General features: G+C 56.3%; 10 protein-coding genes across 10 annotated transcripts; 8 read left to right on the top strand and 2 right to left on the bottom strand.

Moving 5' to 3' along the window:
- Positions 1-1,114: 1,114 nt before the first annotated feature.
- Positions 1,115-3,229, bottom strand: B0I36DRAFT_239500 (fungal-specific transcription factor domain-containing protein; the record flags this gene model as incomplete). The annotated part of the gene is made up of 2 exons (XM_046149694.1): positions 1,115-1,607; positions 1,659-3,229. Coding segments are annotated over 2 exons (2,064 nt in total), but the record flags the coding sequence as incomplete, so codon positions are not given.
- Positions 3,230-5,044: 1,815 nt separating this feature from the next.
- B0I36DRAFT_360772 (uncharacterized protein) lies at positions 5,045-6,354 on the top strand (the record flags this gene model as incomplete). The annotated part of the gene is made up of 2 exons (XM_046158376.1): positions 5,045-5,344; positions 5,413-6,354. 2 exons carry the CDS (start codon positions 5,045-5,047, stop codon positions 6,352-6,354), a joined length of 1,242 nt encoding a protein of 413 aa, XP_046015487.1.
- A 742-nt stretch (positions 6,355-7,096) lies between these two features.
- On the top strand, positions 7,097-8,602 carry B0I36DRAFT_360771 (uncharacterized protein; the record flags this gene model as incomplete). The annotated part of the gene is made up of 1 exon (XM_046158375.1): positions 7,097-8,602. One exon carries the CDS (start codon positions 7,097-7,099, stop codon positions 8,600-8,602), a length of 1,506 nt encoding a protein of 501 aa, XP_046015486.1.
- A 440-nt stretch (positions 8,603-9,042) lies between these two features.
- Positions 9,043-11,069, top strand: B0I36DRAFT_382113 (pyridoxal-dependent decarboxylase-like protein). Its single transcript, XM_046160895.1, has 3 exons — positions 9,043-9,226; positions 9,289-9,451; positions 9,529-11,069. Exons 1-3 carry the CDS (start codon positions 9,178-9,180, stop codon positions 10,883-10,885), a joined length of 1,569 nt encoding a protein of 522 aa, XP_046015485.1. The 5' UTR covers positions 9,043-9,177; the 3' UTR covers positions 10,886-11,069.
- On the top strand, positions 11,070-11,649 carry B0I36DRAFT_318247 (uncharacterized protein). The gene has a single exon (XM_046153266.1). The coding sequence runs from the start codon at positions 11,097-11,099 to the stop codon at positions 11,586-11,588; it is 492 nt and encodes a 163-aa protein (XP_046015484.1). The 5' UTR covers positions 11,070-11,096; the 3' UTR covers positions 11,589-11,649.
- Positions 11,650-13,627: 1,978 nt separating this feature from the next.
- B0I36DRAFT_360768 (uncharacterized protein) lies at positions 13,628-14,511 on the top strand (the record flags this gene model as incomplete). Its single annotated transcript, XM_046158374.1, has 4 exons — positions 13,628-13,780; positions 13,853-13,925; positions 13,983-14,314; positions 14,383-14,511. The coding sequence occupies 4 exons, from the start codon at positions 13,628-13,630 to the stop codon at positions 14,509-14,511; spliced, it is 687 nt and encodes a 228-aa protein (XP_046015483.1).
- A 937-nt stretch (positions 14,512-15,448) lies between these two features.
- B0I36DRAFT_318237 (ras family protein) lies at positions 15,449-17,093 on the top strand. The gene is made up of 5 exons (XM_046153265.1): positions 15,449-15,750; positions 15,893-15,985; positions 16,075-16,228; positions 16,302-16,507; positions 16,582-17,093. Exons 1-5 carry the CDS (start codon positions 15,691-15,693, stop codon positions 16,714-16,716), a joined length of 648 nt encoding a protein of 215 aa, XP_046015482.1. The 5' UTR covers positions 15,449-15,690; the 3' UTR covers positions 16,717-17,093.
- Positions 17,094-17,282: 189 nt separating this feature from the next.
- B0I36DRAFT_91897 (uncharacterized protein) lies at positions 17,283-18,904 on the top strand. The gene has a single exon (XM_046163582.1). The coding sequence runs from the start codon at positions 17,558-17,560 to the stop codon at positions 18,623-18,625; it is 1,068 nt and encodes a 355-aa protein (XP_046015481.1). The 5' UTR covers positions 17,283-17,557; the 3' UTR covers positions 18,626-18,904.
- Positions 18,905-19,649: 745 nt separating this feature from the next.
- Positions 19,650-20,117, bottom strand: B0I36DRAFT_347177 (uncharacterized protein; the record flags this gene model as incomplete). The annotated part of the gene is made up of 1 exon (XM_046156542.1): positions 19,650-20,117. The coding sequence occupies one exon, from the start codon at positions 20,115-20,117 to the stop codon at positions 19,650-19,652; it is 468 nt and encodes a 155-aa protein (XP_046015480.1).
- A 4,277-nt stretch (positions 20,118-24,394) lies between these two features.
- Positions 24,395-25,174, top strand: B0I36DRAFT_91868 (uncharacterized protein). The gene is made up of 2 exons (XM_046163581.1): positions 24,395-24,451; positions 24,507-25,174. Exon 2 carries the CDS (start codon positions 24,597-24,599, stop codon positions 25,047-25,049), a length of 453 nt encoding a protein of 150 aa, XP_046015479.1. The 5' UTR covers positions 24,395-24,451; positions 24,507-24,596; the 3' UTR covers positions 25,050-25,174.
- The last annotated feature ends 1,908 nt before the right edge of the window (positions 25,175-27,082 follow it).

Raw genomic sequence — 27,082 nt, 5'->3', positions numbered from 1 at the left:
CCGATGGGAATTTCTCACTCACACATACGTCGATACACCGTTTCAAGAGGCACGAGAGCTATTGGCACCGAGGTGAAAAGCAGATAGATGGATGATCCAAGGACAGAAGACAACCAGGACTAGGAGGAAGGCGGACTACTCAGTCACCCGTGAAGTAGTAGTATCGTGCAAGCACGGTGTGGCCATAGGATACGTTTCTTTGAATTGACTCTGGATTGTAATTTTAGGCGTTCACGATATTGAATCTACACCTACGGACTTCAAAATGAAATTCGGTCCCTTTGTTGCACATGATCTGTCCCAAGGGATGTCAACATGATTCTGTCTGGAAGGTCATCCGCTGCAGACCAAGAACTTGATGCTGGCAGGGAATCGATAAGTAGGCTGGGGTTTTCGATCATTATTATCTTTTCGAAACATTAGTGTAGATTTATCAGCCAAGAAGTGATGGCGTGATGGATAAAATGTTAATTCTTCTTGTCACAGTAATAGTGCTCTAATCCAGCCCAGTGAAATCCCAATTTTCGAGATTCCCCGGCAGTGAAGCGAGACTTTCGAAGCCAAAATCCCGCAAGGGTCCTGCCTCAGTGTCACTGGCGCGCTGTGCCGTTCCCACGGTCTTCCCATCGCTCGCGCCAAACATAAACATTGACGACTGCTCGGTGCCAGCACCAGGAGCAGCAGCACTCATATCCCACGCGTCGAACCCGGACTGCCATTTGGCACCGTCTTTAAGATACCAATCATCTCCATCCACGGCATATGCTGAAGTTGGTGTCTGATTTCGTGTCGTGCTGGATGAGACTGGAGCTGAGGTGACGCTCTGAAGGATGAGGTTGTAACCTGCGTTAAAGTCGGAAGGAGCTGCCTGTCCCACTGGAACTGGACGCCAATCGGCTTCAGTGTAATTGTCGATGGACAGCGGAGCAGAATAGTCAGAGGCGCCTCTTGCTGGCTCTGCCGTGTTGGCACCCATCTGTGGTACACTGTGGCGTTGGGGCAAGTTTAGCATAAAAGCCGAGTCGCCCTTGGCCGTTGGTGGAGGTTGTGGAGGCGAAGTTGATGGCATGTTCAAAGGCTGATTGTGACCCGGGCTCTGTTGCTCTTTTTTAAGTTCCGGGCTGTGCGTTCGGAGGCTTGGGCTCGGCGAAACCCTCGGGAGCGATCTGGGAGAGGGTACGTCTGAGGTGCTGAAAAATCCCCATCTCTCATCCGTCCTTTGTAGAACTTGCGCGGCCTCTTCTGGGAGCTCGCAATTCCATTTCCTGGCCAGCACGCTGATTATGCTTAGCGTGCGCCGACCACATAGCCAATCCTCGGCGATCTCTTCGAGATGCTTCACACCGTGTACTATGTCTCGTTTCGCCGTCTTCTCAGGCAAGTTGAGAAGATGGATAGTGCATGCAGAGTGAAGCATATAAACGGCTATGTTGCATATTTGTCGTAGGTTGTACGTCTTTTTGTAAAGCCTCATGAGCTTGGAAATGGCACCCGCATTCGCCGTGCACATTCGCCGCGGGGAAACGTGGGATGGCAGCGGCGACGCATTCGGAGCGTACCGAAGAAACGGGCGGAAGAGATGTATGTACTGGAGGTGGAAGAACATGCTGGGTCATGTTAGTATCGTGGGTCTGATCCATAATTAGCACATTACTTACTGCATCAAGATGACGTTTGGGAGCTGGCCATCTTTCGGCTCAAGCTCTTTTGGTAAATCCTTCCGCCAATCCTCAAGCCGTCGATGGAGCTCACTCAGCTTCTTCAACTCGACCGACTTGCTGTGCGATCGTCCGATGTGGTTCGGATGGTAGAAGAACAATAAAAGGTCACTGCTTATTTCAGACAGCTTCAGCAGCTGCAGACCAACAGCGCGTGTTCTGCTTGGCTGCTTGTTGACTTCATCGTATCCAGTATCCGTGTAGGGACTCCAGTCCTGAGCATCTTCATCGGGAAATACGTCGTATTTTGGAACGTTGAATGAGTTCTTCGGTATTTGCGGCAGCCGGCCAAGGTAGTTGGACCAACACTTGTCAAATAGGAAGCAACCCCAGAAGGTGACACGGCGGGCATCGACCTCCTTCTCGTCCAGATGCTGGTCCTGGGCGGTAACACCGGCAATGTCCATGTTGAGACCAAGATCCTGAGCCATCCTGAAGCTCATGCCGCTGTAGACCCAACCTTTCGCTTCCCGCCCACAACCCGCCTCCCGCACAGACATGAGAGCCAACGCTTGTACTGTTGTAAGTCTCGGCTTTTCATACTCGTCGTTGACCATGATGAGCCTCTTCGCCTCTGTGAAGAAGTGATCGCCCTTTGTCCAGCTGTCACCAGGTACAGCGTATGCTACACCGACGTTGGTAAAGTGGCAGCCAAGAGCCAACATGGCGTTGACCAGTAATGCAGAGCAGTAAGCTGTCCTATGTGCCGAGACCTGGGACTTCCCTTTCAGGAAGTCGCGATAGAACAAGCTTCTGGAAAGGGTTGTGAAGTATGGGTAATGCCAGTTCCAGTACATGTTGAGCAAGTGGATGACGACCTGCGGGTCTTCTGTCACATTTGTCCAGCTTGTGATGGGATTTGCATCGACCATGACAGACTCCTCTGCCTCTGCATCTCCATGAGGCATCATCTCTGTGCCAAGATAGATGAGATGAGACGTTCCTCCAATGAATCGAACTGAGCCGTTCTCGAGCCGTAGCTCGCCCATTTTGCGGGCCAAATCCCGCTCCCCTTCCATGGGCAAAGTGGTCGCATAATCATGGTCGACCTCAGTGTCATCGTCGCTAGCTGTATGGTCAATTCCATGGCCAGAGTTGACAAGTGATGTGGCCATGGCATCAAGATTGTCACAGGTCCGTATTTGCCTAACAATCTCGTGAACATCATCCTCTGCGGCGTTGAGGATGGCCTCTATGAGAATCTGCAAGGTTGACTCGTTTGCCTTGGTGCTGTCGACTTTCTCCTTGTAAACGCCCTTTCGCCTATGGTCCGAATTGGGATCGTACACGCAATCGGTGCCGTAGACACTGGCGCATGCCGCGCAGCTCGGGAGTGCTCCATCGCACTTTGATTTCCGCCTCCGGCATGCGACGCACGCCGTGGACACACAGCGGCGCTTTTGATTGTGCGGATCCGCACTCCTCCGCGGCTTCTTCCTTGACGGAGATGGATCCGGCTTGCCTGCGCTGTCGAGTTCAAACGACGAGGACCTGGGGGCCGGTGGCTCCATTACGAGAGCGGGATCTGATGCATAGACGGCAGACCAGCCTCGATAGTGCGCTTGGGAATGTGGACCACGTCAAAGACCACGCGGAGGGCTCCGACTGCCGGTGACAAGGATGCGGCACGCAGGCGCTCCTGCTCAGATCATGGACAGGTGACCCTGCCGCCTCTAGAGGCCCGGGAGAGCAGTGATGCCAGGATAGCTTTGGAGGAGAGGTGGGCTCAGTGTTTGGTTTCCTGTGCAATGCAAGTCGTGCGTGTCTCTGAGACGGTTGCGGAGGTATGGCTATCAGCTGCCTGCCTCGAGGGAATGAAGAGTGATTTGGGACTGGACAGTTGGGATGGGCGATAAGCCAGCGCGAGCTTGCTGTGCAGCACGAGGATCTGGTATCTGGTGCAGTTTGAGGCGGAGGGAGCCGTTTGATAAGCGTGCGTCTATGATTCAGTGCTTACAGGCAGTAAGTTCAGCCGGCCCGGAAGGGCTTGAGGCTACTGAGCTGCCAGTTCTTGGAGCAAATGCCAGCCCCTGGGCTGGGAGTGCTGCTCAGCACAGAGCTGCAACTGCCGCCTGGCTGGAGACGCAGCTGCGGAAGGCCCCGCGCACCGCCTGGGCTGCGGGTGCCATCTAGACTAGCATCCATCCCATAGGCTTGAAGGCTCTAGAACTGTCCACGGGACGTTGACGAGACCTGCTTTACCTGGCCACTCACAAACTCGGTGTTCCCAAGGTTGTCCTGCCCTGGGTGCAGTGCAATTATCATGCACGGTCGGGAGGCGAGACCCGTTCAAGGTCCTCGACTCGTTGATCGTTGCGAGCTGCTTCCCGAGGTCCGCTTTCTATACACAACAGGGCGGCTGCCTGACACAGCTCGAACGTGCATCTCAAGCCAAGAGATGTGCCTAGGGAGCTGATCCTCCCTCCTTGCGCCGAGCTGTGCTTCTCATGTTGGCTTTCTACAGAGCTAGGGCCTGACCGAATGGGATAAGCATCCAGAACTGGCTACCATGCCACTGGTATTTTGCATGTGCCTTTGGATGTTGGGAGCCGTGGCAATCTTATACATCAATTCAAAGGGCAAGGCTCCGCGAACTTCATATCCAGTTGCTCAGTCTTCGTCAATGATTTGATGATCATGATGATGAGGTCATCCGACAGCAACCGCTCGAGGCAGCCCTCGTGAGACGCGAGGCTGGCGCTGCTCACGATCGACCGCCTGCCAAAGACAACCAGCGGGGTCGGGCTGGGCAACTGTGGAGCCCAAGCGCCTCGATGTGCAGACCTGGGGCCGTGCTGCTGCACGAAAGGCTGCTGCTAGCAACGTCTGCCCATTGGCGCGCGCGGCAGAAAAAAACCCTTGGGTGGAGAGCTCCAGGGTGCGCGAGCCTCGCTGCCAATTCTTTTCCTGCGACTGCATATCACGCCTGGTTGCCAAAGACCGCACGAAAAGGAATCCCGCGGGAAGCGTCGACGACATCCAATCGGCCATTCCTCGTTCTGTGACTACAAGCCCGAACAGGTATGTCCTGCGCGCAACCATTCTTCAGTCTGGTGTCCCGGTCCCGGCACTCTCTGTGATTCAGCACCCTTGCCGGGTGACTCTTTTCGCCCGTGGCCGTGCCTGTCCACGCATGATTGCGGCCGATCGCGCACCATACTGCATCAATCGATCCTCACAAGCCAGTTGGAGAATCAAAGACGCCACATGACTGGCCTTGTGACTAACCGCGTGTTGTTTTTCTCATCAGATATTACGGCCCGTCCTGCAGTCGTTCATACCAGCCGAGTCAGCTGTTAGTCGCCCATCAAACAACTGTCGCCACCATGAGCGACCAGGAAGTCAAGGCTGTAGAGCCCGTCGAGGCCCCCGTCGAGGCCCCTCCGGCGGAGGCTCCCGCTGAAGCTCCTGCGACCGAGGAGACGACCGAGCCCGCGACTACCGACAACAAGGAGACCGAGCAGACCCCTTCCGCGAACAAGACTTCTTCTGCACACCAGGCACCTGAAGGAATGCTCAGAGTCAGCGGCAGAAAGGCTGCGGACGATAAGGTCTTCCGCAACAACGTCAAGTTTGACCCTTCGGTCCTGCCCGAGACCGATGACCCCAAGCAGATCCGCACCCAGGTATGTCTTGCCCCTCCACGCCCGCCATCAGAGAGTCGCGGCTCCGCTAATACATAAATGTCCTGCAGGTCGAGTTCTACTTCAGCAACAGCAACTTGCCGAGCGACAAGTTCCTCTTCGACCTTGTCGGTGGCGCCGAGAACAAGGCCGTCCCCGTCAAGCAGATCAGCAGCTTCAAGCGCATGAGACGCTTCCAGCCCTACTCGGCCGTTGTCAATGCTCTCAAAGAGAGCAAAGTCCTCATCGTGGAGGGCGAGGAGGGTGAGGAGACCGTGCGCCGCAAGGTCCCCTTCGACCCTTCCAAGCAGAGCCAGGCGGAGGAGCAGAGCATTTACGTCAAAGGCTTCGGCGATGAGGAGCCTACTTCGCAGGTTGACATTGAGCAGTTCTTTACACAATACGGCGCGATCAACTCTGTCCGCCTCCGGCGCGCTGAGAACAGAGCCTTCAAGGGCTCCGTCTTTGTGGAGTGGGCTGACAAGGAGACCGCGGAGAAGTTCTTGGCTCTGGACCCCAAGCCCCAGTGGAAGGAGCACCCCCTTCTCATCATGTCCAAGAAGGCCTACATCGACCAGAAGAACGAGGACATCCGGGAGGGGCGTGTAGATCCCCACAACTCCAAGTCCCGTGGCGGCGCTCGCGGGGGTCGTGGTGGACGTGGCGGCCGTGGTGGGCGCAGTGGTGACTCGGACGACTGGAAGAAGAGACGCGACCAGGACCAGCGCAATGGCTTCAAGGACCGTCGCGGCGGGCGAAACGACCGGGGCCGCGGTCGTGGCAGGGGTGGCAACCGCGGACGTGGCGGCCGCGATCGCCAGGACGGTGGCCGCGAGAACGGCACTCGGGACCCGGAGCAGCGCGACAACAGAGACGTCGGCCGTCCCAAGATCAACATCAGCGGCGAAGGCGAGAAGGAGAACGGCAAGCGCACCCGCGACGGTGAAGGTCACGGGGACGAGCGCCCTGCCAAGAAGGTTGATACTAAGGAGGCTGCTGCGGAAACTGCTTAAGCGGATGATTCCTCGAGTTGCCAGAATGTCTATTGCGATGGTCGTCACGAACTCGAGACCTTCCTCGAGGCAGACTGCTAGGAAATGGACTGCACTTGACCTGGGCTCGGGAGGAGCACTTCGGCGCTCGCAATTGCATACAGTCGATCATGTCATATTGTTCAAAAATTCGTTTGGGAACTGGCGTTGGTGGCTCCATTTAGACACAAGAATGATGGCATCAAGTTTTTCTGTCCACCGTTCCGTTGGTCACATTATGCATTCAACGGCAATGTGACATGAACGAAGTGATTTACACCTCCGCAGGCTCGATTTGAATGATTAGGTCGACCAACCAGGTTCGCGCACATGTCTCAGGCCAGCGGCAAAGTAAAACATCGACTCCAGGACACGGGTGGCGAAGGTTGTAAGCCCGTCACGGGAATGGGAGGGGAAGCTCCGGAATGGAAAACAGGGAATGCGGGATTGAAAAGTAGCATCGGATGGAGCTGCAGCCTAGAGCTAAGCCCTGCCTAGTGCTCCACGAGATCCACTTGGGGGAGAGCACCACCACACTTATGCCTTGGGGTGCTTGCACTATGTTGGATGCAAGTTCCCACGTTGGTCGTTCGTACAAGTTCCAATTCTCGGATGTTTTTCTCTTGTTCGTTCTTGCCCGTGCCAAAAAGGAAATCGCATTCAACTTTGCACCAATTCCACGCGGAGGCGGCATTGTGCTGCGCTGACACGACTGACCAGCGCAATGGCTGGCACGGGACACCCGATGTCCATGTCCATGCCCAACCGCGCCATGTCCATGCTGCCAAACCCATTTTCGAGTTTCAGTCGGCAGCATCGTCAAGCTGATGACAAGACTTTCAACCTGTGCGAACACCTCGAAACGCAGCCAATTGACCCCCAGGCCACCTCGCCCTTCTACAATGGCCGGATCCCCGCCGAAATCCGGACCCTGATATTCCAGTACGCACTTACAGGATCCCCCGCACCGCACGCCAAGCAGTTCACCCACGATCCACATGTCCGTTATGATCACGAACCCGTGCCTGTCCTGGACGACCTCCTCCCCATTTCCCAGCCCTTCCGGAAGACCAGCTACCTCGTCACTGAGCGGGGCTTCCACAATGACGAATGCCGGCAGGTCGGCGAGGGCTTCGACTGGCTGCGGCCTGACAACACGCGGCCCGTGGTGGACCACTACAATCTCCTCCTCACCTGCCGCCGGGTGTACCTCGAGACGCACAGCCTGCCGCTGCAGCAGAAGGAGTTTGTCTTCTACTGCATCCGCGGCAACGACCCAGACGCCGCGTACTACACCGGCGATCCGCAGTCCTATCTCGCCCAGCGGCTGAGCAGGCCCGCTCCCGGGATCCTCCCCGGAGGACAGCCCGGAGAGCCGAGAAAGCAGCAGCGGGACTTGTACCCGCGCCAAGTGAGGCTGTTGACCCAGCAGTACTGGCTCGAGGACACGCATCACTATCTCCAGAATTCCACCTCGTGGCACCGGTACCCTTACTTCATGGCTGACGACGCGGGAATGAGCAACAGCAAGATGTGGTGGGCGCCCCTGCGGCACCTGCGCATCACGCTGCGCCGGTCAGACTGGTGGGACTGGGAGCGCAACCGCGCCCTCAAGATCAGCCCTTACCGGCGGAGCGTGCGTGACCAGGCACAGATGGCGTTGGACATGGGCAGGACGATGGCATGGAGTGAGATGATGGCAGAGAGGCGGAGGAAGCGCGCCGTTGGTGAGGTTGCCCAGCCGGACGACTCCTGTGCTGGAGTCCAGGAGGACCAGCTCGGCTTATTCGAGCCGGACTCTTGGGGCTTGGCGTTCCGCGAGATGACGAATCTCAGAACGCTCACCATTGACTTTGAGACGGCGGAAGACAAGAAGGGCGAGATGGACAAGATTGTCGAGTGGGCTGTCATGTGGCGTTTCCCCCTGGCACCAGGTCATAAGCCATCAGAGCTGAGCACTGCTACTGCTGAAGGGGGCAAAGACGCTGGGGATACAGGTGAACAGTACAAGAGATATCTCTGTGCTGGAGGTCGTCCGGTCGAGAAGATGAGCTGGAGAGGCAACAAGGCATACTGGAGCATGCGCTGTACGACTTGCCCCAAGGGCCAGCGCGAGGCAAATGCGGCTTGCCCTGGTTGCCGTGAGAGGCAGAGGCTCACGGACAATGGCCTAGGCCCGCGCCTATATGTTTGGACGGTCAAGTGGACCGCCATGAGGGCGGATGAGTGACATGGAGATGAAGGCATCGATCATACTTTTGGTTCATATTTACATGCACTCATATTAGTAGGAATGAGAAGCTTGGCCATGTATTGTTCTGGGTTTATTTAACTTGGTGTTGGTTGCTCCGTTGGTCGCGGAACAGCGAGTTCGTTGTGAAACGAGTTGTGCGGCCGGTGCCATGTTCTGCAAGACGGGCCATGCATATCAGGTAGTCCTGCACAAAACTGAGCTGATTTACAACGTAGAAGACACTAAGAAGCAATACTTCCGTGATACCTCTTTTGGCACACAACACAAAAAGCACTGGCTGATCTTGACCTAACATGGCGATTTTACTGTAGCGTGGACTCCTCCTGGCTACCCCACCACCCATACGGGGTAATGTTCCCCCTCCATCGTGGAGGTGTTCTCCTCCAAACTTTCAAGCATGTAATTGAACCCTCCTTCTCAGACCTGTTGGAAGCACCGGGATACACGGGATTGATCGATTGACGTCCGTGCATACCAGTTTTCACCCAGATCAAAGACCAGCGAGTCCCAGGCAAGGCCATTGGTGTCGGGTCACTACGTCATTTTCCGAGATGGACTCAAAGCAGTTCCGCGAGGCTGCGATCGCGTCCATTGACGACAGTGAGTGCAGAGAATATCATTGTCATGAGCCGGGTGGGATGGCCAGCTTACGAAATGCATAGTCGTCAAGTACTACGACACCGTCGAGGAGCGTAGAGTTGTCCCCGATGTCCAGCCAGGCTATCTTCGACAATTGCTTCCAGACGGCCCGCCGCAAGACGGAGAGCCGTGGGCAGACATCCAGAAGGACATTGAGTCGAAGATCCTGCCCGGCATCACCCATTGGTCAGTCAAGAGCTCCTTCCTCGCGCTTCTGGTAACCCAAAGTAAGATACTGACAAACGAGATCAATTGCATTACAGGCAGTCTCCAAACTTCCTGGCATGGTTCCCGTCATCAAGCAGCTTTCCAGCCATGTTGGGCGAGATGTACTCGTCAGCCTTTACGGGTGCCGCCTTCAACTGGATCTGCTCGCCCGTCGTGACTGAGCTCGAGACAATCGTCCTCGACTGGCTGGCCAAGGCTTTCAACCTGCCCGAGGACTATCTCTCTACCGGCCCAACACAGGGCGGAGGTGTCATTCACGGCACAGCCTCCGAGGCCATTGCCACCGTCATGGTTGCAGCCCGGGACAAGTATCTTCGTGAGGCTACGGAGCATATCGTGGACGAGGAAGCCCGCGAGGACGCCATTGCCATCCGGCGCAGCAAGCTCGTCGCTCTGGGTTCGGCTGCCACTCACAGTGCAACCAAGAAGGCCGCGCAGATCGCCGGCGTGCGATATCGCTCTATTCCCGTCCATGCCGAGCACAGCTACAAGCTCACAGGCGACGAGGTTCGTAGCACCATCGAAGCCCTTCGTGCAAAGGGCCTGGAGCCATTCTACCTGACCGTGACGCTCGGCACGACCGACACCTGCGCCATCGACGACATGGACTCTATCGCCGACGTGCTCGCGGAGCTGGCACCCCCCAAGACCGCAGAGAACCGCAGTAACCTTGGCGGCGACAAGGGCGAGATCTGGGTGCATGTCGACGCCGCCTATGCTGGTGTGGCCCTCATCTGCCCAGAGTTCCAGCACCTCACGTCGGCATTCAACCGCTTCCACAGCTTCAACACCAACCTGCACAAGTGGCTCCTTGTCAACTTTGACTGCAGCCTGCTCTTCGTCCGCGAGCGCAAGCATCTCATTGATGCCCTGAGCGTCAGCCTCGCGATCCTGCGCAACACGCACTCCGACTCGGGGCTCGTCACCGACTACAGGGACTGGCAGATCCCCTTTGGGCGCCGGTTCCGCAGCTTAAAGGTGTGGTTCGTGCTGCGCACCTATGGTATCTCGGGGCTGCAGGCCCACGTGAGGAAGCACATCGGCCTGTCCGAGAGCTTTGCCGAGGGCATGAAGAAGCGGAGTGACTTGTTCGAGATTGTCACCGGGCCTCGCTTCGCCCTGACGACGTTCAAGGTGAAGAATTCCCGGGGCACGGTCGCCGAGACTGCCGATGTGGCAGCTGCTACAGCAGCCCAGAACACCTTGACGAAGACGGTGTATGACGCCATCCTTGCCGACGGCAGGATCTTCCTGTCTAGCACGGTTGTCGGAGACGTCTTTTGTATCCGCCACTGCCCGGCGACACCTTTCGTCGAGCAAAAGCATGTGAACAGCCACGTTGACATCATCACGGAGGTGGCGGAGCAGACGATCAAGGCGTTGACTCCGTGAGGAGCGAGAAAACAAATGTCGAATGTGTATACACTGTAGATTTAGACCTCGTCACAAGCGAGCGAGATTATCTAGACACATCTCCAAGATGCACATTGTTGCTTGTGCTTCCGCAGGTCAACGAGATACTCTCTGGCATACTTCCATAACAAGCTGTTTAAAAAGTCATCAAGTCATCAAGTCATCAAGTCATTCATATATCTCGTACGAAATGCCAAAAGCAAATACTTCCACGCTTTCAGCCGTGACACATGCAAGCAGATACAACACTGTACACGACTCTCAATCACCACGAATCCCTGCGACTCCTCCTCCGCCGATCCGACCGCCCCGCGTCCAGGGGCGGCTCAGTCGGCATGCTGTCATATCTCTTTCTCTCGAACCCGTCATCATACTGGTCCGCCAGGCGCCGGCCTTCCGAGTACAGGCTGCCGTTCGCGGTGGCGGTGGTGCTCGTAGCATCGGTCGTGGTGCCACTGACCGCGCTGCTACCGGGGTACGAGCTGCGGCTGTCATCCAAACCTCCGTTACCACGAGATCTGCGCTCGCTTCGCGGGATGCCGTCCACGTCTTCGACAAAGTACCGTTCCCTGCGAGACGTAGGGGGGTAGTTGTGATAGTAGTAGTGGTCATCGTCGTAACCTGTTCGCCCCCGTCCCCGGGAAGGACAATAGGAGCCGTCACGCCGCTGTCCTCGAGATGAGCGGGTCGAATGGTGTCCATCGCGGCTCTCATCATAATCATCATCGTCATAGTAGTAACCCCCTCCCCCACCCCTTCCCTCTCCTCTCCCTGTAGACCTCGACCCACCACCGCCCCCGGCCGAGGAGGACGGTGGAGGTGCAGGTCTCCGACTCGACTTGGCTCGGCCCCGACTTCCATAGCCACGAGCTTCGCCGTCTTCCTCCCTGCCATCCCGCCACTCCTTCTCCTGCCTCTCCTTCCGCTCCTCGCACTTCTTGACCTGCTTCTCCATGTTCCAGATCAGCCCCACGGCCGCGAGACCCAGCGCGAGCGGCTCGGCGAAGCCGTACCCGAACTGCTTCTCGAGCTCCTTGCGCGTGCCGCGCGACTCCGGGTCCGCACGGGACGGCAGGAGTTTGCGTGGGTCTACCTTGTCCCGCTTGACCATGATTGGAAGGGGTTTCCGTCAAACTTTTGGGGCTTGGTGGCAAGAGAGTGGTGGGTTTGTCAGTCTCGTGTGCCTCGTTTCCGGGTGCTTCTCGGGCTTTGGTGAAGTATGCAACAGGGACGAGAAATGATGTGTGTGGGCGATGGTGTAAGGTGATTTGTTTGCTGGTCTGCCAGAAGTATAGTGCTTTTGCTTGTACTGGATGGTGGTGTTCTCCACCACTGATGGTACGTGTGTTTATGTGTGTGTGTGTGTTGTGTTGAGTTGCGTGCGACCTGATTAGAGTTTGGGCTAAGGCACGGCAAAATCTCCGAACCCTGGAGTTTGGACCTGTCAAATGGGAGAAACAAGGCCCAGTGCAGGATGGAAAGGCTGCGATCTCCAAGGTCAACAAGGGGGAAGGGAATGTGACAATATGGTCTTGATCGAGAGATCGATGTCTTGCACAAGTGCTCTTCAAAGTTGTCGGTTAGGCGTTCTGGTGTTGCAGGAAAACTAAGGTGGTCCTTCGGAAAGTGAAGAAGAGGGACTTATGACCCTGGATGTGGGCAGCTTGAAGGACATAAGAGTAGTGGCGCAATACAACTGCGGATTAAGCTTATTCCCTCGGGCAACACATCCCAAGAGGCCGGGATGGGCTGGACCGGTGACGCGGACTGATATGACAACACCTGGCACTTTGACCGCTCTCTACCCGTCCATCGATCGATGTCCAGCGACACTGCTTTCGACGAACGGAGGGGAAGCCTGCACCCGCCACCAGGATATGCCATCATCGGGCAGCTGGACGTGTGCGGGAGGGACACGCAGGCTCCGACCATTCGTCGGGGGCGTCCCTGGGGTTAATGATAATATGTTATGCAGGGTCGACAAGTGAGACACACTGGCACGGCCAGGGAAAGCAGCCGATGATGTCATGGGCTGGAGTGCCGAGACGAGCAAGGGGGCAGGGATTGTCGTCCCTTGTCCCGCCTCCGCGCGGTGGAGCTTTGAGACCGCCGTCAGAAAGGAAGCCAAGCATTTCGTCAGTGGGATACGACAACGAGAAGAAGCAATGTGCAATGTATGATGAGGGCGCTCATGCTGAAGCACAGCTTAAACTCCTGGCTGGACTGTCCCCAGGAAGGTAGAATGGCACTCGTGAGTCGTTGGCTGTAGGCGTTGTGGGCGCAATCGGACCACAAAAGTTTCAGGAAACTACAGTATCTGGAATCGGCCTTACAGAGGGTCGTCTACCGTGAGAACTGTATGCAGGATATATCTCACTGCAGAGACGAGTCCTCAACATGACATGTAAAGTAGCAATGATGGAGTTACAGGCATTAAGAAGTCTCTGGTGTAGCCTCCGCCGGGTTCTTTGTATGTGGTTTTGCAGTGAAAGAATTGGGGGTTGACCATTCTGGCGCTAACGATGCAGCGCGGGGTAGGTACGCTTAGATGGGGAAGCTCACCAAACGCTGCGGTTTTACAGAGGACCGCCTCGAAGTCGTACGCGTCTTTCTGCCTGCTCACGACAACGCCCTGAGCTCGCCGACAGCTCCACGCTGCTACGCTTTCGGAACATCATGATCTGAACGAAGTAAACGTGCAAGTCCGACCTCGTCGCAGCCATGGACAACATCCACGCACCCACCGTGCCGTCGGGCGAGTCGTCACGGCCTCTCGCCAACGGCAATGCGGCCCATCTCTCGTTCGCGGAGCTCCAGGCCAAGAAGGACAATATGGAGGCCGAACTCAAGGCACTCAGCGGAGTTCTCGATTCGGTGTGTGCACAAGCTTCCAGGTGGACTCAGTGCCCGGAACTTGAATTGCTGATTTGCGGACCGTTGCTGTAGCACGGAGTCAACATGGACACGCCGCTTACGACGGCGGACGGGTTTCCCCGGGCAGACATCGACGTTGCGCAGAGTATGTATGCACGAGTTTCAGCTGTCGGGGAGTGTGTCGCTGATGGTCTGCGAATAGTCCGAACCACCCGGTCCCGCATTATCTACCTCCGGAACGACTACAAGGACCTCATGAACACGATAGAAAAATATCTGCACGAGCACTTTGCCAGTCTCAAAGACACCGAAGATGCTGCGCCAACGGCGACAAGCGCCGCAACGATGATGGGCGACTCGATTCCAGAGACCCTCGACGAACCCTTTGCCCGAGTCAACAGCGTTGCAGCCAATAGCCCGGCCGAGTCTGCCGGGCTCAAGGCGGGCGACGAGATCCGCAACTTCGGCTATGTGAACAAGGCTAACAACGACGGCCTGAAGAAGGTGGCTGAGTGCGTCCAGGGCAATCAGGGAGTAAGTTTTCGCATAAAGATTGTCCAGAGAAGTCACGGACGGGCAGGTGCACTAATTCTTTGCCTCAGCAACGAGTGCTTGTCAAGGTATCGCGACGCTCAGACGGCGGACAGCGACAAGAGTTGCGACTCAACTTGGTCCCTCGTTCTGATTGGGGTGGCCGAGGACTGTTGGGATGCCACATCCTCCCAATGTGACGGCTGTAGCCTTGATTCCCCGAAGAGCTTCCAGCCGCCATAATCTGTCGAGATGGTCCGCCTGGTGCTGACATGCATACCGATAGCCACGAACAAACTTGGTCCATGATCCACACGGCAGGAAAAGAGCCGTTCTGCTTACTTCAGCACATTCCACGTGTACTACACTCTGGACGTCAATGAGCCCAATGTAGCTTGCTGCCTGATGTCGAGGTTGACCTCTAGACCCGTCAACCTCTGCCACAGTACGATAATGATGACTTAGGTCGACACAGCGACTCAAGATGACAAATCCTTTCTGCTGGATCGGGCTGCATCAATGGCAAGTGCGCTGGGTGCCTATTGTGAGGCAGGAAGTTTCACTGTAATGGTGAAGAATTAGTCAGCACTGACGCAGCAACGAGGCAGCAACCGCTCGGGCAATGGAGTGGCAAGGTGCTCACGTCTGTTGCTATTGGGCGCCTTGCATTGGCATTGTACGATAAGACACTTGCGCCCGGAAATACGAGAATGAGGAGCAGCACAGCCAGATCTGACTCATAATCTGGGTACCCAAGACGAAGCCTAAATCACCATAAAAGACTGCCGATGGTGCTTCTGGTAGATGTACATAGCATTCATTCCATTTGCAAGCGCTTTGTGTCACCTGCAACCTTGGAGGCTTTCAAGGTTGAGCTCCACCTCTACAGGCCTGTTGTAGTAGCTGATAGGGAGCTTGCGCCACACCTGTCTAAAGTGCTTGCCTGTGACAACCGTGCACACGGGGGCTGTCGGCGCTGAGCTGGGTCCCTCACCAGCCACAGAAAAATCGTTCAGGCAAAAATTTAGCCACCCTCACGGAGGGGTAGTCGGGCTAGCGGTTGATCTGCCAGGCTCTTTGTTGACCGACAACTTTTCACATCATCGCCGCGAGGAGCCCAGCCCACCCTCTTCATTCCCGCACGCCCCTATCCATAAGGTACGCACCCGCAAGGAAACCACCCACGCATCCGTCCTTCAGACGAACTCCCACGTTGCTCCTGCCTCCAGACACTCGAGATCCATCTCCAGCTGTCGTTGTGCGTCTCCTCGCAGTAACCACGAGCCTGCAGAATCCCCCACTGACGTCAAGCCCGCATCCGCCTAGGTTCCTGTTTATATCGCAACACCACACCACATACACACGGCCAAGTCAGCAACATGGCTACCGAGACTCCCACCTTCAAGCTCGTCCTCGTCGGCGATGGCGGTACCGGAAAGGTATGTCCCGTGGGCATCATCGTCACCAGCTCCTCAGCTTGTCGCATGCGGCACCTGCCCCTCTCCGTCCCGATCGCGCATCGGCAGGTGCCGTTTCATCGCGTGCAAACATCCAGACTGACTGTTTCTCTTTCAACAACAGACCACCTTCGTCAAGCGCCACTTGACTGGTGAGTTCGAGAAGAAGTACATGGCCACCCTCGGTGTCGAGGTCCACCCTCTCGGCTTCTCAACCGTAAGTTAAACGCCCCACCCGCCGCGAGACCGATCATGAGGAACAGTCCGCGAGCTTTTACAATGCGTCCATTCTAACGCTCGCGCTAGAACTTCGGCCAAATCACCTTCGATGTCTGGGATACCGCCGGTCAGGAGAAGTTCGGTGGTCTCCGTGACGGTTACTACATCAACGGCCAATGCGGTATCATCATGTTCGATGTCACCTCCCGTATCACCTACAAGAACGTCCCCAACTGGCACCGTAAGTCGACCCAAGAGCTCCAGGCGACAGCAGCATCGAAGAAACTTGATCTAACCAAGATCTGTTTGTCCAGGTGACCTCGTCCGTGTCTGCGAGAACATCCCCATCGTTCTCTGCGGCAACAAGGTCGATGTCAAGGAGCGCAAGGTCAAGGCCAAGACCATCACCTTCCACCGCAAGAAGAACCTCCAGTACTACGATATCTCGGCCAAGTCCAACTACAACTTCGAGAAGCCCTTCCTGTGGCTCGCCCGGAAGCTTGTTGGCAACCCCACCCTTGTAAGCTCTCACCCCAGATGGTCACCCGGCGCGCTGAGACGACGCATGAGCCATGACCTAATGTGCCCCTGCAGGATTTCGTTGCCGCGCCTGCTCTTGCTCCTCCCACTACCCAGGTCGACGAGGCGCTGCTGGCCCAGTACCAGCAGGAGATGAACGAAGCTGCCAACCAGCCCCTGCCCGACGACGACAACGATGATGACTTGTAAATAGTCGGCATATAACGAAGGATGAGCCAGCCGAGGCGTGGCAAGGCGAATCGATAAATCGTCTCCCGGCACTCACGCGCTCGGTTGGTGAGGACATGTGGATACGACGACGGGGCACGATAATCATGTTGAGCTCGACACGGAGCAAGACTTTTATGACGACAAGTCGCGCAGTCTCGAGACAAAAGACGAAAAAGCGCTTTGATTTGGGAGGGTTGAACGTCAAGACATCCTCGAGGGAGGAGGTGTTGACTTTCTCCAACGCTTCGCTGCCGTTCGCCAGCTTCTAGATAGCAAGATAGCACCAGCCATAGACCTCACTGACGACCAAAGGATGAAACGGACATCCAACCAGCAGGCATCTGTTCTTTTGCAATTCTCTGGCCATGACTGTGCAGTTTCTAATAGACGGAAGTGCGGATGTGGCAGTGATGTTGCTACAGACCTTCTACTTGTGTCATTTTGCCTGAGTTCTGTAAAAGATTGACGGGGATCAGACATCACGAGAACCGGTCAGGACATTATGCCCAAGTCCTGCTCTGCAGCCTTGAACTTAAGGCGGTCGAGCTTGATGTCCGTTACCGGAGGTGAGAATGTGTCGAAATGCGGGCATCGCCCTAAACTATCGTAGCAGAGCGCACCTGCTCCGCCGTTCACCTAAGACGGCCATACCCCACCACAGGCATGCGCACTCTAACGTAGCAAGACACACCAACGTGATTTTTGCACAGCTCGCGATCTGCTACGAATCAGGTTCGGCGGACGAGTTGCAGATCCGGCTGCAGGGTGCGCAGGTCAGGGGCCCCCAATGTGTTAAAAGTGGCAGCAGGGCCGGCTGAGGATGTCCCGCGCCAGCGATGCTACGTTGCGGGTTGCGCCTGTTGTTCAATCCGGCACAGCATCCTCCCGTGATTATGGCAGGCGTGGGCCACACGATGAGCAGGCACAGAAGCGTCAGCAGCGGAGTGAGGGAATGGCCACTGGGAGACCTGTGATACCAGGAGCTGTGCACAACGATGGCAACGCTCGTGTAGTCGAAGCAGACGCAGCTGCGGCAGTGGCAACGGCAGCTTCTACCACGACTATTGCGAAGCAAGGCTACGGCGCGGGGGAAATGATGACGACGCCGACGACGACGACGATTAGCAAGGCGTACTGCACGCGGTGGGAGCGAAGGCGCATCGTCGAGTGGATGGGCGGGATCTACGGGATGTGCTGCGTGTGCTCGATGCCGCGGCCTGGGTCTGCGGTACCGCCTGCTGCTGCTGCTGCTGCTTCGATCCAGGCGGTCCAGCCAGCGCCGCATCCTCCGACCTCATCGCTCGGTCCTGCTGCCTCGGCTGCTACACCGGCGAATTCAATTACGAGCAGGTCGCTCTCGTGGACCACGGCATTCCGCAGTTCGACCGTGCAGCGAGCGCGCAGCAGTGGCAGAGATGATGATCGCGGCGGCCGGAAAAGCAGGGCATGCGGGACGTGCTGCCACCCGATCGACGTGAGCGTCTCGGCGGACGGGTTGACCTGCAAGACGAAGGGCGGTTCCCTCCTGTCAGCGTCGGTCCTCAGCAAGTTCGGTGCATCGGTCGGCCTGCGGGGGAACAAGCAGCAGCACCAAGCTATACCAGCTGAGCTATCAACGACGAGGTCTCTGCAAGGGCTTACTGGGCTTGCGGCAACGAGCACACATGCACGGGAGTTGATGACGACATATGGCGAGGACGACGGCGCAGTTCTTATCGACAGCAGCGATGCTTCCTCCACGGAGCGTTCCGCCAATACGCTGGCGTGGCTGAGTGGTGACGGCAGCAGTGGTAGCGGAAACAAGGGCAAACCAGCACTCGATTTGGACGAGAAAGCCGCCCGGTTGCGAAGGGCGCAGAAATTGTTGGAGAAGTCGGCAAGCGGATGAAGCCTTCTGGTTGGCTCCTTTGAGCGGCCGAGCGCCTCACCTTACAACAAACAGGGCAAGGCAAGCAAAATCTGGACTAATACCGTGGTTGTCACGTCGAATAATTGCACGCATGGCATAGATCGCACTATGGTCGTATGAAACGCGACAAAGTCGTGGTCATCAGGAGTTTGCCTCATTCACGTCATCTTTGAGCTGGGCATCATTGGCCTGCACATGAATGGGCACCAGTTCAGGGCTCGATCAGCCTTCACGGGCGACATCAGTAATGGGAAGCGAACCACGCGCGGTCATCTGCCTTGATCGGATCTTGTATTTCGGGTGACGAATTTTGGTAGTCCTCTGACGCCGCCTGATCATATCGACAAATGTGGAAGGGTCGGGCTTCTCTCATTCCAGGCCCGTGGGCGGACTCTAAAGAGTCTATGGCAAGATAAGAATTCGTCCTCCTTGACAGTCTTCACGGCTGTAACGACACGAATGAATTGGACCAGACATGAAGGCACGAACAACTCGAGTATTCAGGAATCACGTTCACAAAGCCCTGTACCCACGAATCAGACACGTTTCCAAAATGTACCATTTCTATATCCAGGTCTATTTCCAATTGTACATAACCCTCGGAGCATGGGCCTTGAACCAAAAAGAAACTCCAATAGCAGTGTTGTTGATGCTATGTACCACCGCGAGGTATGGGTATCAAACTGCGAAAAGGGGGCTTGGTTGCGAGGCGATGTGTCGCGCAGGCACACTGTTGCCACGCAACCACGTTCTCAGTGATTAAACAAGAACGTCGAGCCCCCGCGAGGGGAAGAACACCGAGAATAATAAGCACAACAAGCCGACCGTCCCCAGAGAATAATAGAACCAGTATCATCCGAGAGGCAATAGGAGACTATAGCCTTGGACGAGTGGTAGAAAGAAAAGTGAAACCCAAAGAAAGCATGCTCACGCGCTTGAAACACGCAACGCCATGGTCGAGGCCGATACCGCGTCAAGGACTAGCGGGTCAAAGCATGCTCGCCTAAGCGAGGAGAGCAGCACCGAGACCAAGCACACCCATGAGGAGGCCGGACTGGACGGCGAGAGCACCAGCACCGCCGACGGGGATGGTAGGCTGCGACGGAGCTGGGCTGGCAGTGGTGGGCACATACGGCGGCGCCGTGGTAGGGTAGGCAGCGGTGGGATAGACCACAGTGGAGTTGAGGTGGGTGGTAGGGTAGACCTTGGTCGAGGTGGTGTTGTGGACCGGGTAGGTGAAGACGCTGGTGGTGTTGATGTGGATGGAGCTGCTGGTGGTCGTCGAGCTGGTCGAGGTGCTCGACGACGTGGTGGGAGGAGGCGTGTACAGAGGGCACTCAGGGTTGGCCGGGTTGCACTGGGTCAGAGTGACGGTGGCGGTGAGGTACTGGGTGCTGGTGCTGTACGAGGTGACCTCGTAGTTGGCAGAGACGATGCCGGCGGCGAGAGCGAGGATGCTGAGAACGCGCATTTTGACTGGTGTGGAGTGGTTGATGCTGGTAGAGCAGAGACTGGAATGCAGATTGCGTCGTGATGTCTTGGAGCAGCACAATAGGCTTTGTTGTTGTGTAGCCAGGGGCGAGTGTCTCAGGAGTCAGGAACGGGCGGAAATAGACTTTGTGGGAGTGAGATCGAGGGTGAACCTTGTGGGACGTGGGTTGGGTTTAAGAGGCGTGCAAAAGAGTGTGAGGCGGGGGCTAAAGAGCGTGATTTTCAGAGCCGCGGTGGGATTGAAAGAGCGTAAAAGCTGGGTCTAGGACGGACTGGCGGAGGAGGAGGAGAAGAAGAGAGAGTCAGGACCGTGAGCGGCCGAGGATGGAGCAGGAGGAGGAGCTCTCGAGCAGCAGGCGACGGGGCTGATGGGGCCCGCAGCAAGGCTAGGCCCGGTTGGGCGCCACCCTCTGGGCCGGGCCACGCGGCAGCCAACCGGCTGTTGGCTCCCTGCGTGGATTCCTGCCAGGGCAGGTCCGTACCTGGCATGGGTGTTGCGCTTGCCCTGCAGCAACCTGCAGCCTGCCCGATCAGAGTCTTCGCTCGAGGACCACACACACCTCGACACATCTTGTCCCCCCCGCCTGCCACGACACAGCGCACCCGCGCACCGGCATATGCCCGCGTCGGTGTGCCTTGCGGCCTCCGCCTACGCCTTGGTGAAGCAGGACATGCTCTGGAGACACCAGCGACCAGAGAGCCACCTCGACAGACTGATCCTTGGCCTGCTTCGTACGAGTGTCGTCAGAATGCTACCAGGACATAATCACGACCGTCCTTGCAAGCGACACAGCCAATGGCCATCGTCATCCCAAGGAGCCAGCCAAGGGCGCACACAATGCGTCATTGCCCACGCCTTCCACGGTAAAGAGAGCAAAAGATAGACTCCGCGCGGGGCGGCAGACTTTGGCCATTCACTCCAATCACGACCTGACACCAAAGCAAGCTTCGAGTCAAGCAAACAGACTGCAGAGACTGCCGTGATGGACTAATTGGGTATTTGGTGTGCTGGCACCCAACTAGACAGCCCGATCCGATTCGCTCAGGCCGACGCCGACGCAGCTCGGCTTGCCATTGACGACTCACCCACAGCGACCAAGCAAGCGCTGTGCAAAATTTGTGCACTTGCATCAGCAGAATGGGTTGTGCCTGTGGATCGGGAGCCACTTCGGCGGTGGCGCGGCGACGGGACCTGCAGTAGCGCCGTCACTGGAGCTGAGTCAAACCTGCTTTGCACTGTCGGGCAGGGCCACGATCAGCCCGAATCGGCGGCAAGTTGGCTGACTCTTTGCATAGCATGCTGAGCACCAGCATCCCGGCTGATGCAGGCACCCTTGCCTTACGCTGTCGATCCCGGTTAGCTTCGCTGCAAGCCCAGCTCTGCTGGCTGGGCTGGGCTGGCATGTCGACCAAAGAAAAATCCCAACGGCTTCGAATGTTCTCGGCCGTGGTTGCTGAGCTGGCAGCAAGCCAACTCACAGGAAGTGGAGCTCAGGAACGACAAGAGCGCAAAATACTTCTCAGCGTCTCAGTCTCATTGCCCAGGGAGGGAGACGGTGCCTGTGCGCGAGCAGAGGCGTGGTGCAAGGCCGCAGGACAAGCAAGAGCCTTGTCGTCTCCGTGCACACCATCTCTGTTCCTGGGATGGTCCACCACAGAACCAGGAGCACTCTCGTGTTTCTAGATTTGCCCAGCCAACATCTCATTACAGAGCGCCCAAGAGTATCTCGCTGCACCACTTTTGTGAAACTAATTTCTCAAGTACCTGACCCTATCTCCTCCTCCATCAATAGCTTAATAGCTTTCATGGCATCTAACATTATATAGTGAAAGCTCCTGGTGTAGCACAGACCATTTAGAATCCTTCCACGCTTCTCCTTGAGATTGCGTGGCTCCAGCTCTGCGTCATGTGCATGGGGCGCTGAAATAGCGATACCTACCTCCTGAGGAAGCTAGACTCGACCGTTGTGAGCACTGCTTGACGTGGATTGTGCCCATTGAGGTTGATGTCTAGCCAGCGCCGCCTCAATGTCACAACAAGAAGCTGACCAAGTCTATGCAGACCGTTGCGGCCTCGCTGCTCAATTGCTGACTCATCCCTTGGGTGGCTCGTTTGCGTTGACGGCCACCCATTGGGCCGTCGCACATGTCCACAATGGCAAGACCCTTAAGACGCGAGGGGCTCTGAGACGCAAGCGCTGATCATATGCGTACTGAATGCCCTATCTCGGTCCATCGACAGCTTTGAGGAGAGTAGTAATGGTGCTTGCGTCGATCCAGAACCGAACATTCGCTTCACTTGAGGCTCACCAGGTTCAGCATCTTGACCTTGGGATGGTTGTGCGCCTGTCAACTGATGCGCAAAGAGGGAAATCCTTCTTTCTTTCTCTGCACTGCATGCAGTTCCGCTGCAATGACATCGTCGGTGAAATTCTGTTTTCCCCGCATCATAGCGTGTCAAGCATCAAGCAAGGAGGTAGGTGAGGGAAACGTCAAGCTCGCCAAGGTGGCAGTGACACCAGCCTTGTAACGACAGGGGGCTCTTGTCTTCACACAAACTTGCCCTTGAGCAAGAGCCTGAGACAGCCCAACTTGACCAAATTTACAACAAGGAACCACCTGTAGGTAAGGTCGAAGGAACCTATATACCGGACTGCACCATATTATGTGAGCCCCATCAATCACTTTGTCCTCTGCCAGCCGGAGAAAGGTGTCAAGCGGCGACAAGACCGCGATCATCTTCGTGCAGAAAGGCCACTGCGATACCAAGTATGGCTCATTCCTAACTATTAGCAATCGTCGACCAAGTGCGGTTTTCGAGGACCTAGACCTGTTTGCGAAACTGGCAGAAAACTCCAGCGGTCCAAAACTGTGCAAGCTATCAGAGCCATGCTCATTGACAACTTTAGCGTACACAGACAATGTACCGGGTGTTTGACCAATCCTACAAGACTACAGTTGTGGTATAACAAATGGCCAGCGAGCCGCAGCGGTATCGCTTCAAGTGGCATCCTTCGTTGTCCCGAGATGCGACCGGGGTCAACCTCACACTGATGAGAGAGGAGGTTCCCCTTTCTTGACGACGCAGGCCTTGAGGGGGCGGGGACTATCAAGCAACACTAACAACGATCCAGTGTCACATATGCGCAAGCAATGCCAAGCTCCATGCCCTGCTGGGCTGTATGCTGCGACCTGTGGTTAGGAGAAATCACAGTCGCATCGGGCTGGTCGACCGAGAGGGGCCGGGTCTTGAATCTTCTGCGGATCGGTGTTGTACAGATAGAGTCTCCAGGGTTAACAAAAAGGTCCCGGTACTTCTCGTATACCCGAGTGTGAGTGGATTGACCGCACCGACGACGTACTGGGACTTCCGAGCAGGAGGAGGTAATGGAGAGCACCCGAACCTATCGCGAACAATGCTTTTGCTTCTTCTGTTACAGACAGCACTACAGTCAAGTACCATCCATGCAGTGCAGGGATTTCGCCAACCCTGGCAACCCTATAGCCACCGGTATGAGGGATGACATGCTCGGTTCGGGCCACTTCTCCCCGAGGGCTGCATGATACACCAGGCGCATAGCGAGCTACATGATCTGAAATACTGCACCTTCGAACCTTCCTGTGTCCGACCCTGTCCTGCTTTTGAGCGGTTGTTCTTCCCGGACTCGTCTCGTGGCACCCACCAAGTCTTCGCTCCAGATCTGCAGCTCACGGAAAAAGCCGAGCCCGGACGGCTTATTCAAACCCACACTTGTTGTTCTTGCACTTCTCCTCGCACAGGTCGCCGCCGCGCAATACATAGTTCTGGCAGCCACATTGGCCATGCGTCCAGTGTCTGCAACGCTGCAGTGACAACTGCATGATCACGGCTGGCAAATCGACCGACATCGAGCTTCGCCGCAAGCGTCCGCCCGGTCTCAAGGCGCCTCGGCACACCAACTTCTGACGAGGGCTTCGACCAAGATCATAGTCGGAACTGTCGAAGCATTCGTCATGCCATTCCGCCGGGTTGATTATGGATTCGACTGACCGAGATTGTATCTCGGCATAGAGACCGCCTACAGCCGTCTTCCTGGCCACAGCGTCCTCATCTTTGGATGGCATCCACATATTGACTTGGTTTCCTTATTCGTTTGTTTCTTATTTGCTGGCTCGCTGTTCCTGATGTATAAACGATGGTGGATGATAAGAGCCTGTCAGAGAAGCTAGAGGGCCTGAATCAGTCAATAGCATCGACACGCGATCGGGTTGCGGAAACAGGTGAGCTTGCTTACGAGTGTCTACCCTTTTCGTCCTGCAGACAAGGTCGACCAGGTATGGATAGTAGCAGATCTTCTTTACGGCAACAAGGACTGATGAGGGCAAACAGGCAGAGAGACAGTTGTCAAGGCGAGCCGCATACCCGAACGTGCCGGACGTTGGGGTTTTATATCACAGCGGGCAGCCCCTCCCAAAGCTCATGCTGGCCACGACGTCAAGGAAAGTCACCCTTTCACGATCTCAACCTATGTCGAATCGAATCTTATCCCGCACAGGGTGGTTCTTTCAACGCTTAGCCCAAATGGTGCAAGAAATCATCCGCAGTAATGAGAGGCTTGCTGGTGACAGGGGACCCCAGGATGCCCTCTTGTGCTCTATCTCAGCCCGCCTGCTTTGCTTCAATAAGATCTCCGACTGGACTGTGCTGGGACCTTCAAGCATCAAGGAGCATCAGCGCTCGAAAGTATCCCTGCATGTCCGGGGCGCCCCCCGAAGACTGTTGCAGTGGCATCGATTGCAAACTATACCACCGAAGCCCCAGCCTATAGAGCCTTCCATCAGCTTGTTCGCGCTGCTCGGCGGAGCGATGCTCCATCCACCCAGCTACCAGTCTCGAGGACGCTGCCAAGGGTTCCTCGGTCTCGAGCACTAGGGCTTTTTTGTTCCGGTGTCCACAATAAGCGGCGTATTTTGCCGACTCCGTGGAGCGACTCCCGGGACGCGCATGACTTACGGGGCATTGAGCAATCAGCTACCCCTGCGAAGTTGGCAATCATCATGCTGAAGTCATCAACAGTCCACCAGTCTGGCTCAACCGTTTGGTCCAACAGGGGTGCGCCTGAGATGTCTGCAAGGCATTGTGAGGGCGTTCCACTGGCTCGGGCTCACGCTTTGCCAATGTCTACGTGCTAGCATCGTTCTGGCTCATAATGCGAGGCTGTGATGGCCCACTGGGATCACGGTATGACACAATGTCCACTGAGATATCATATGACAACTTGCCATGGCGTTTTAGAGTAGATCAGCGCAGTCTCTGGCAGCCCTCCTCAGTTCCAACTTGGATTGAGACTGATCTCCTGTCTGTCACCTTACATGCAGTTGGACCTTGGACTCTGTTGGCCCGCCAAGCGCCCTTTCGCAATTATTCCGTCTCGAAACCACGGGCTATCCCTGTTCTTGTCGGCAATGAGAGATTTTGAGAGCACTTAGCGCGTGCCCACGCCCCCACAACCCGCCGCTTCGGACGACTTTGATTGCGATGATGGTTAGATGATTAGTCGTGTGTTCCGTGCGCCCAATGCTCGCCCCGCCACGACCATCAGGACTCAACACGGACGACACATAGCAAATAGCTCACGAGGCACGGCGAGACACGGATCTGAAACTGTGACCCCGCCTGGATCCTGGCCAGCTGAGTATCCTGTGCTCGAGAATGCAAGCTTGGGCAACGAAGTGAATCCTGACAAGACATGCCAGCGTAACCACTAGTGACCAGCCGACATAATGGTCCCATGGCACATCGGTGGTACCTCTCAACGCTCAAGACGCAACGCCACCTACACGGAAAGTCTGAATGTATGTCCCGTCAAAGTATCACGCAGCTCCTCTCACCTGGTCGACGTGCCTCGACATTACTCGATCAGGAAGGCTGTCATAGCTTGGCCGTAGCACAGAAACCCTGTGCGGCCCCTGGTTCTGACTCGAGATTTCCTCCGGGGTTTCTGAAGCCTGACACGCGTCTGCTTCCGCCTCTAGAAAGCGTGAATCCAGCGGTGCGGGGCGGACTGCACGCCCTGGGCACGATGCAGGTCGGTAGCACTGTTCCGCCGCTTTGACGGTTGCGGTCCTCTGTCGTTGATCAAATAGGCCAGGCCTGCGTCCCCCACGGCGAGGCCCAAGCGTCGTCGCGTTGGTTTCGAGGTCGAGGGCCCCGGAATTTAAGGTTTCCAGAGTCGACTGCTGTCCCAATAGGTTCCCGGCGGATGTGGCTGCCATAATTAGTGAGGTAGACTGTCTGGGGTCTCCCTGCATCCCATCCATGCACGTTTCGAAGCCATGAATCATGTTCGACAATTCTATCCCGCTTGATTGGCTCATGTCAAGCACGAAGGCAGAAGTCATGCCTGACATGATCTCTGGGCGATCTTAGCTCACCGCGAGCCCGATCCTTGACGCTGCAGAACTGAGCGCAGTGCCGTCGGATCTCGATGTGGAGCAGGGCCTGGACATTGTACTCGGGGCCAATCCTGAGGTCCACGCGAGGCATTCTCCGGATGCTATGGGAACCTATTACCATGGATTATGAACACCAGGCTACCCTTGTGATCTTGGGACGCTTTTGTCATGATCGGGACAACGGACACACAGCTTCGATGGGAACCGCCGCGTGAGCTTGACAACAACGCTGTGCCAGTAAATCACCTCATATCAGTGAGGGTCTCGTTGGTGCCAAGCTGGGATTGCGGCACTTTGACGCCACGCATCTCTCCAAGTGCCACCGCGGTAGCCGATTTTCAAAGGACATGTTGCCCCCCGGACCATGTCAAGCACGCAGCATCGCCGGAGTGGCTCCATACGATATCCTCGTCTGGAAAGCGAGACGCACGGGACAGACCAAGGAGGCGCCGTCGGGAGTGGACGCGAGTCAAAATGCCAGGAAAGACCAGGCAACGGCACTTGAAAGGG

The sequence above is a fragment of the Microdochium trichocladiopsis genome (genome assembly GCF_020744255.1).
Source record: "Microdochium trichocladiopsis strain MPI-CAGE-CH-0230 chromosome Unknown B0I36scaffold_3, whole genome shotgun sequence".
Lineage (NCBI taxonomy): Eukaryota > Fungi > Ascomycota > Sordariomycetes > Xylariales > Microdochiaceae > Microdochium > Microdochium trichocladiopsis.
The sequence above is the reverse complement of the archived record's forward strand: the minus strand, read 5'-3'. Positions and strand labels throughout refer to the sequence as shown.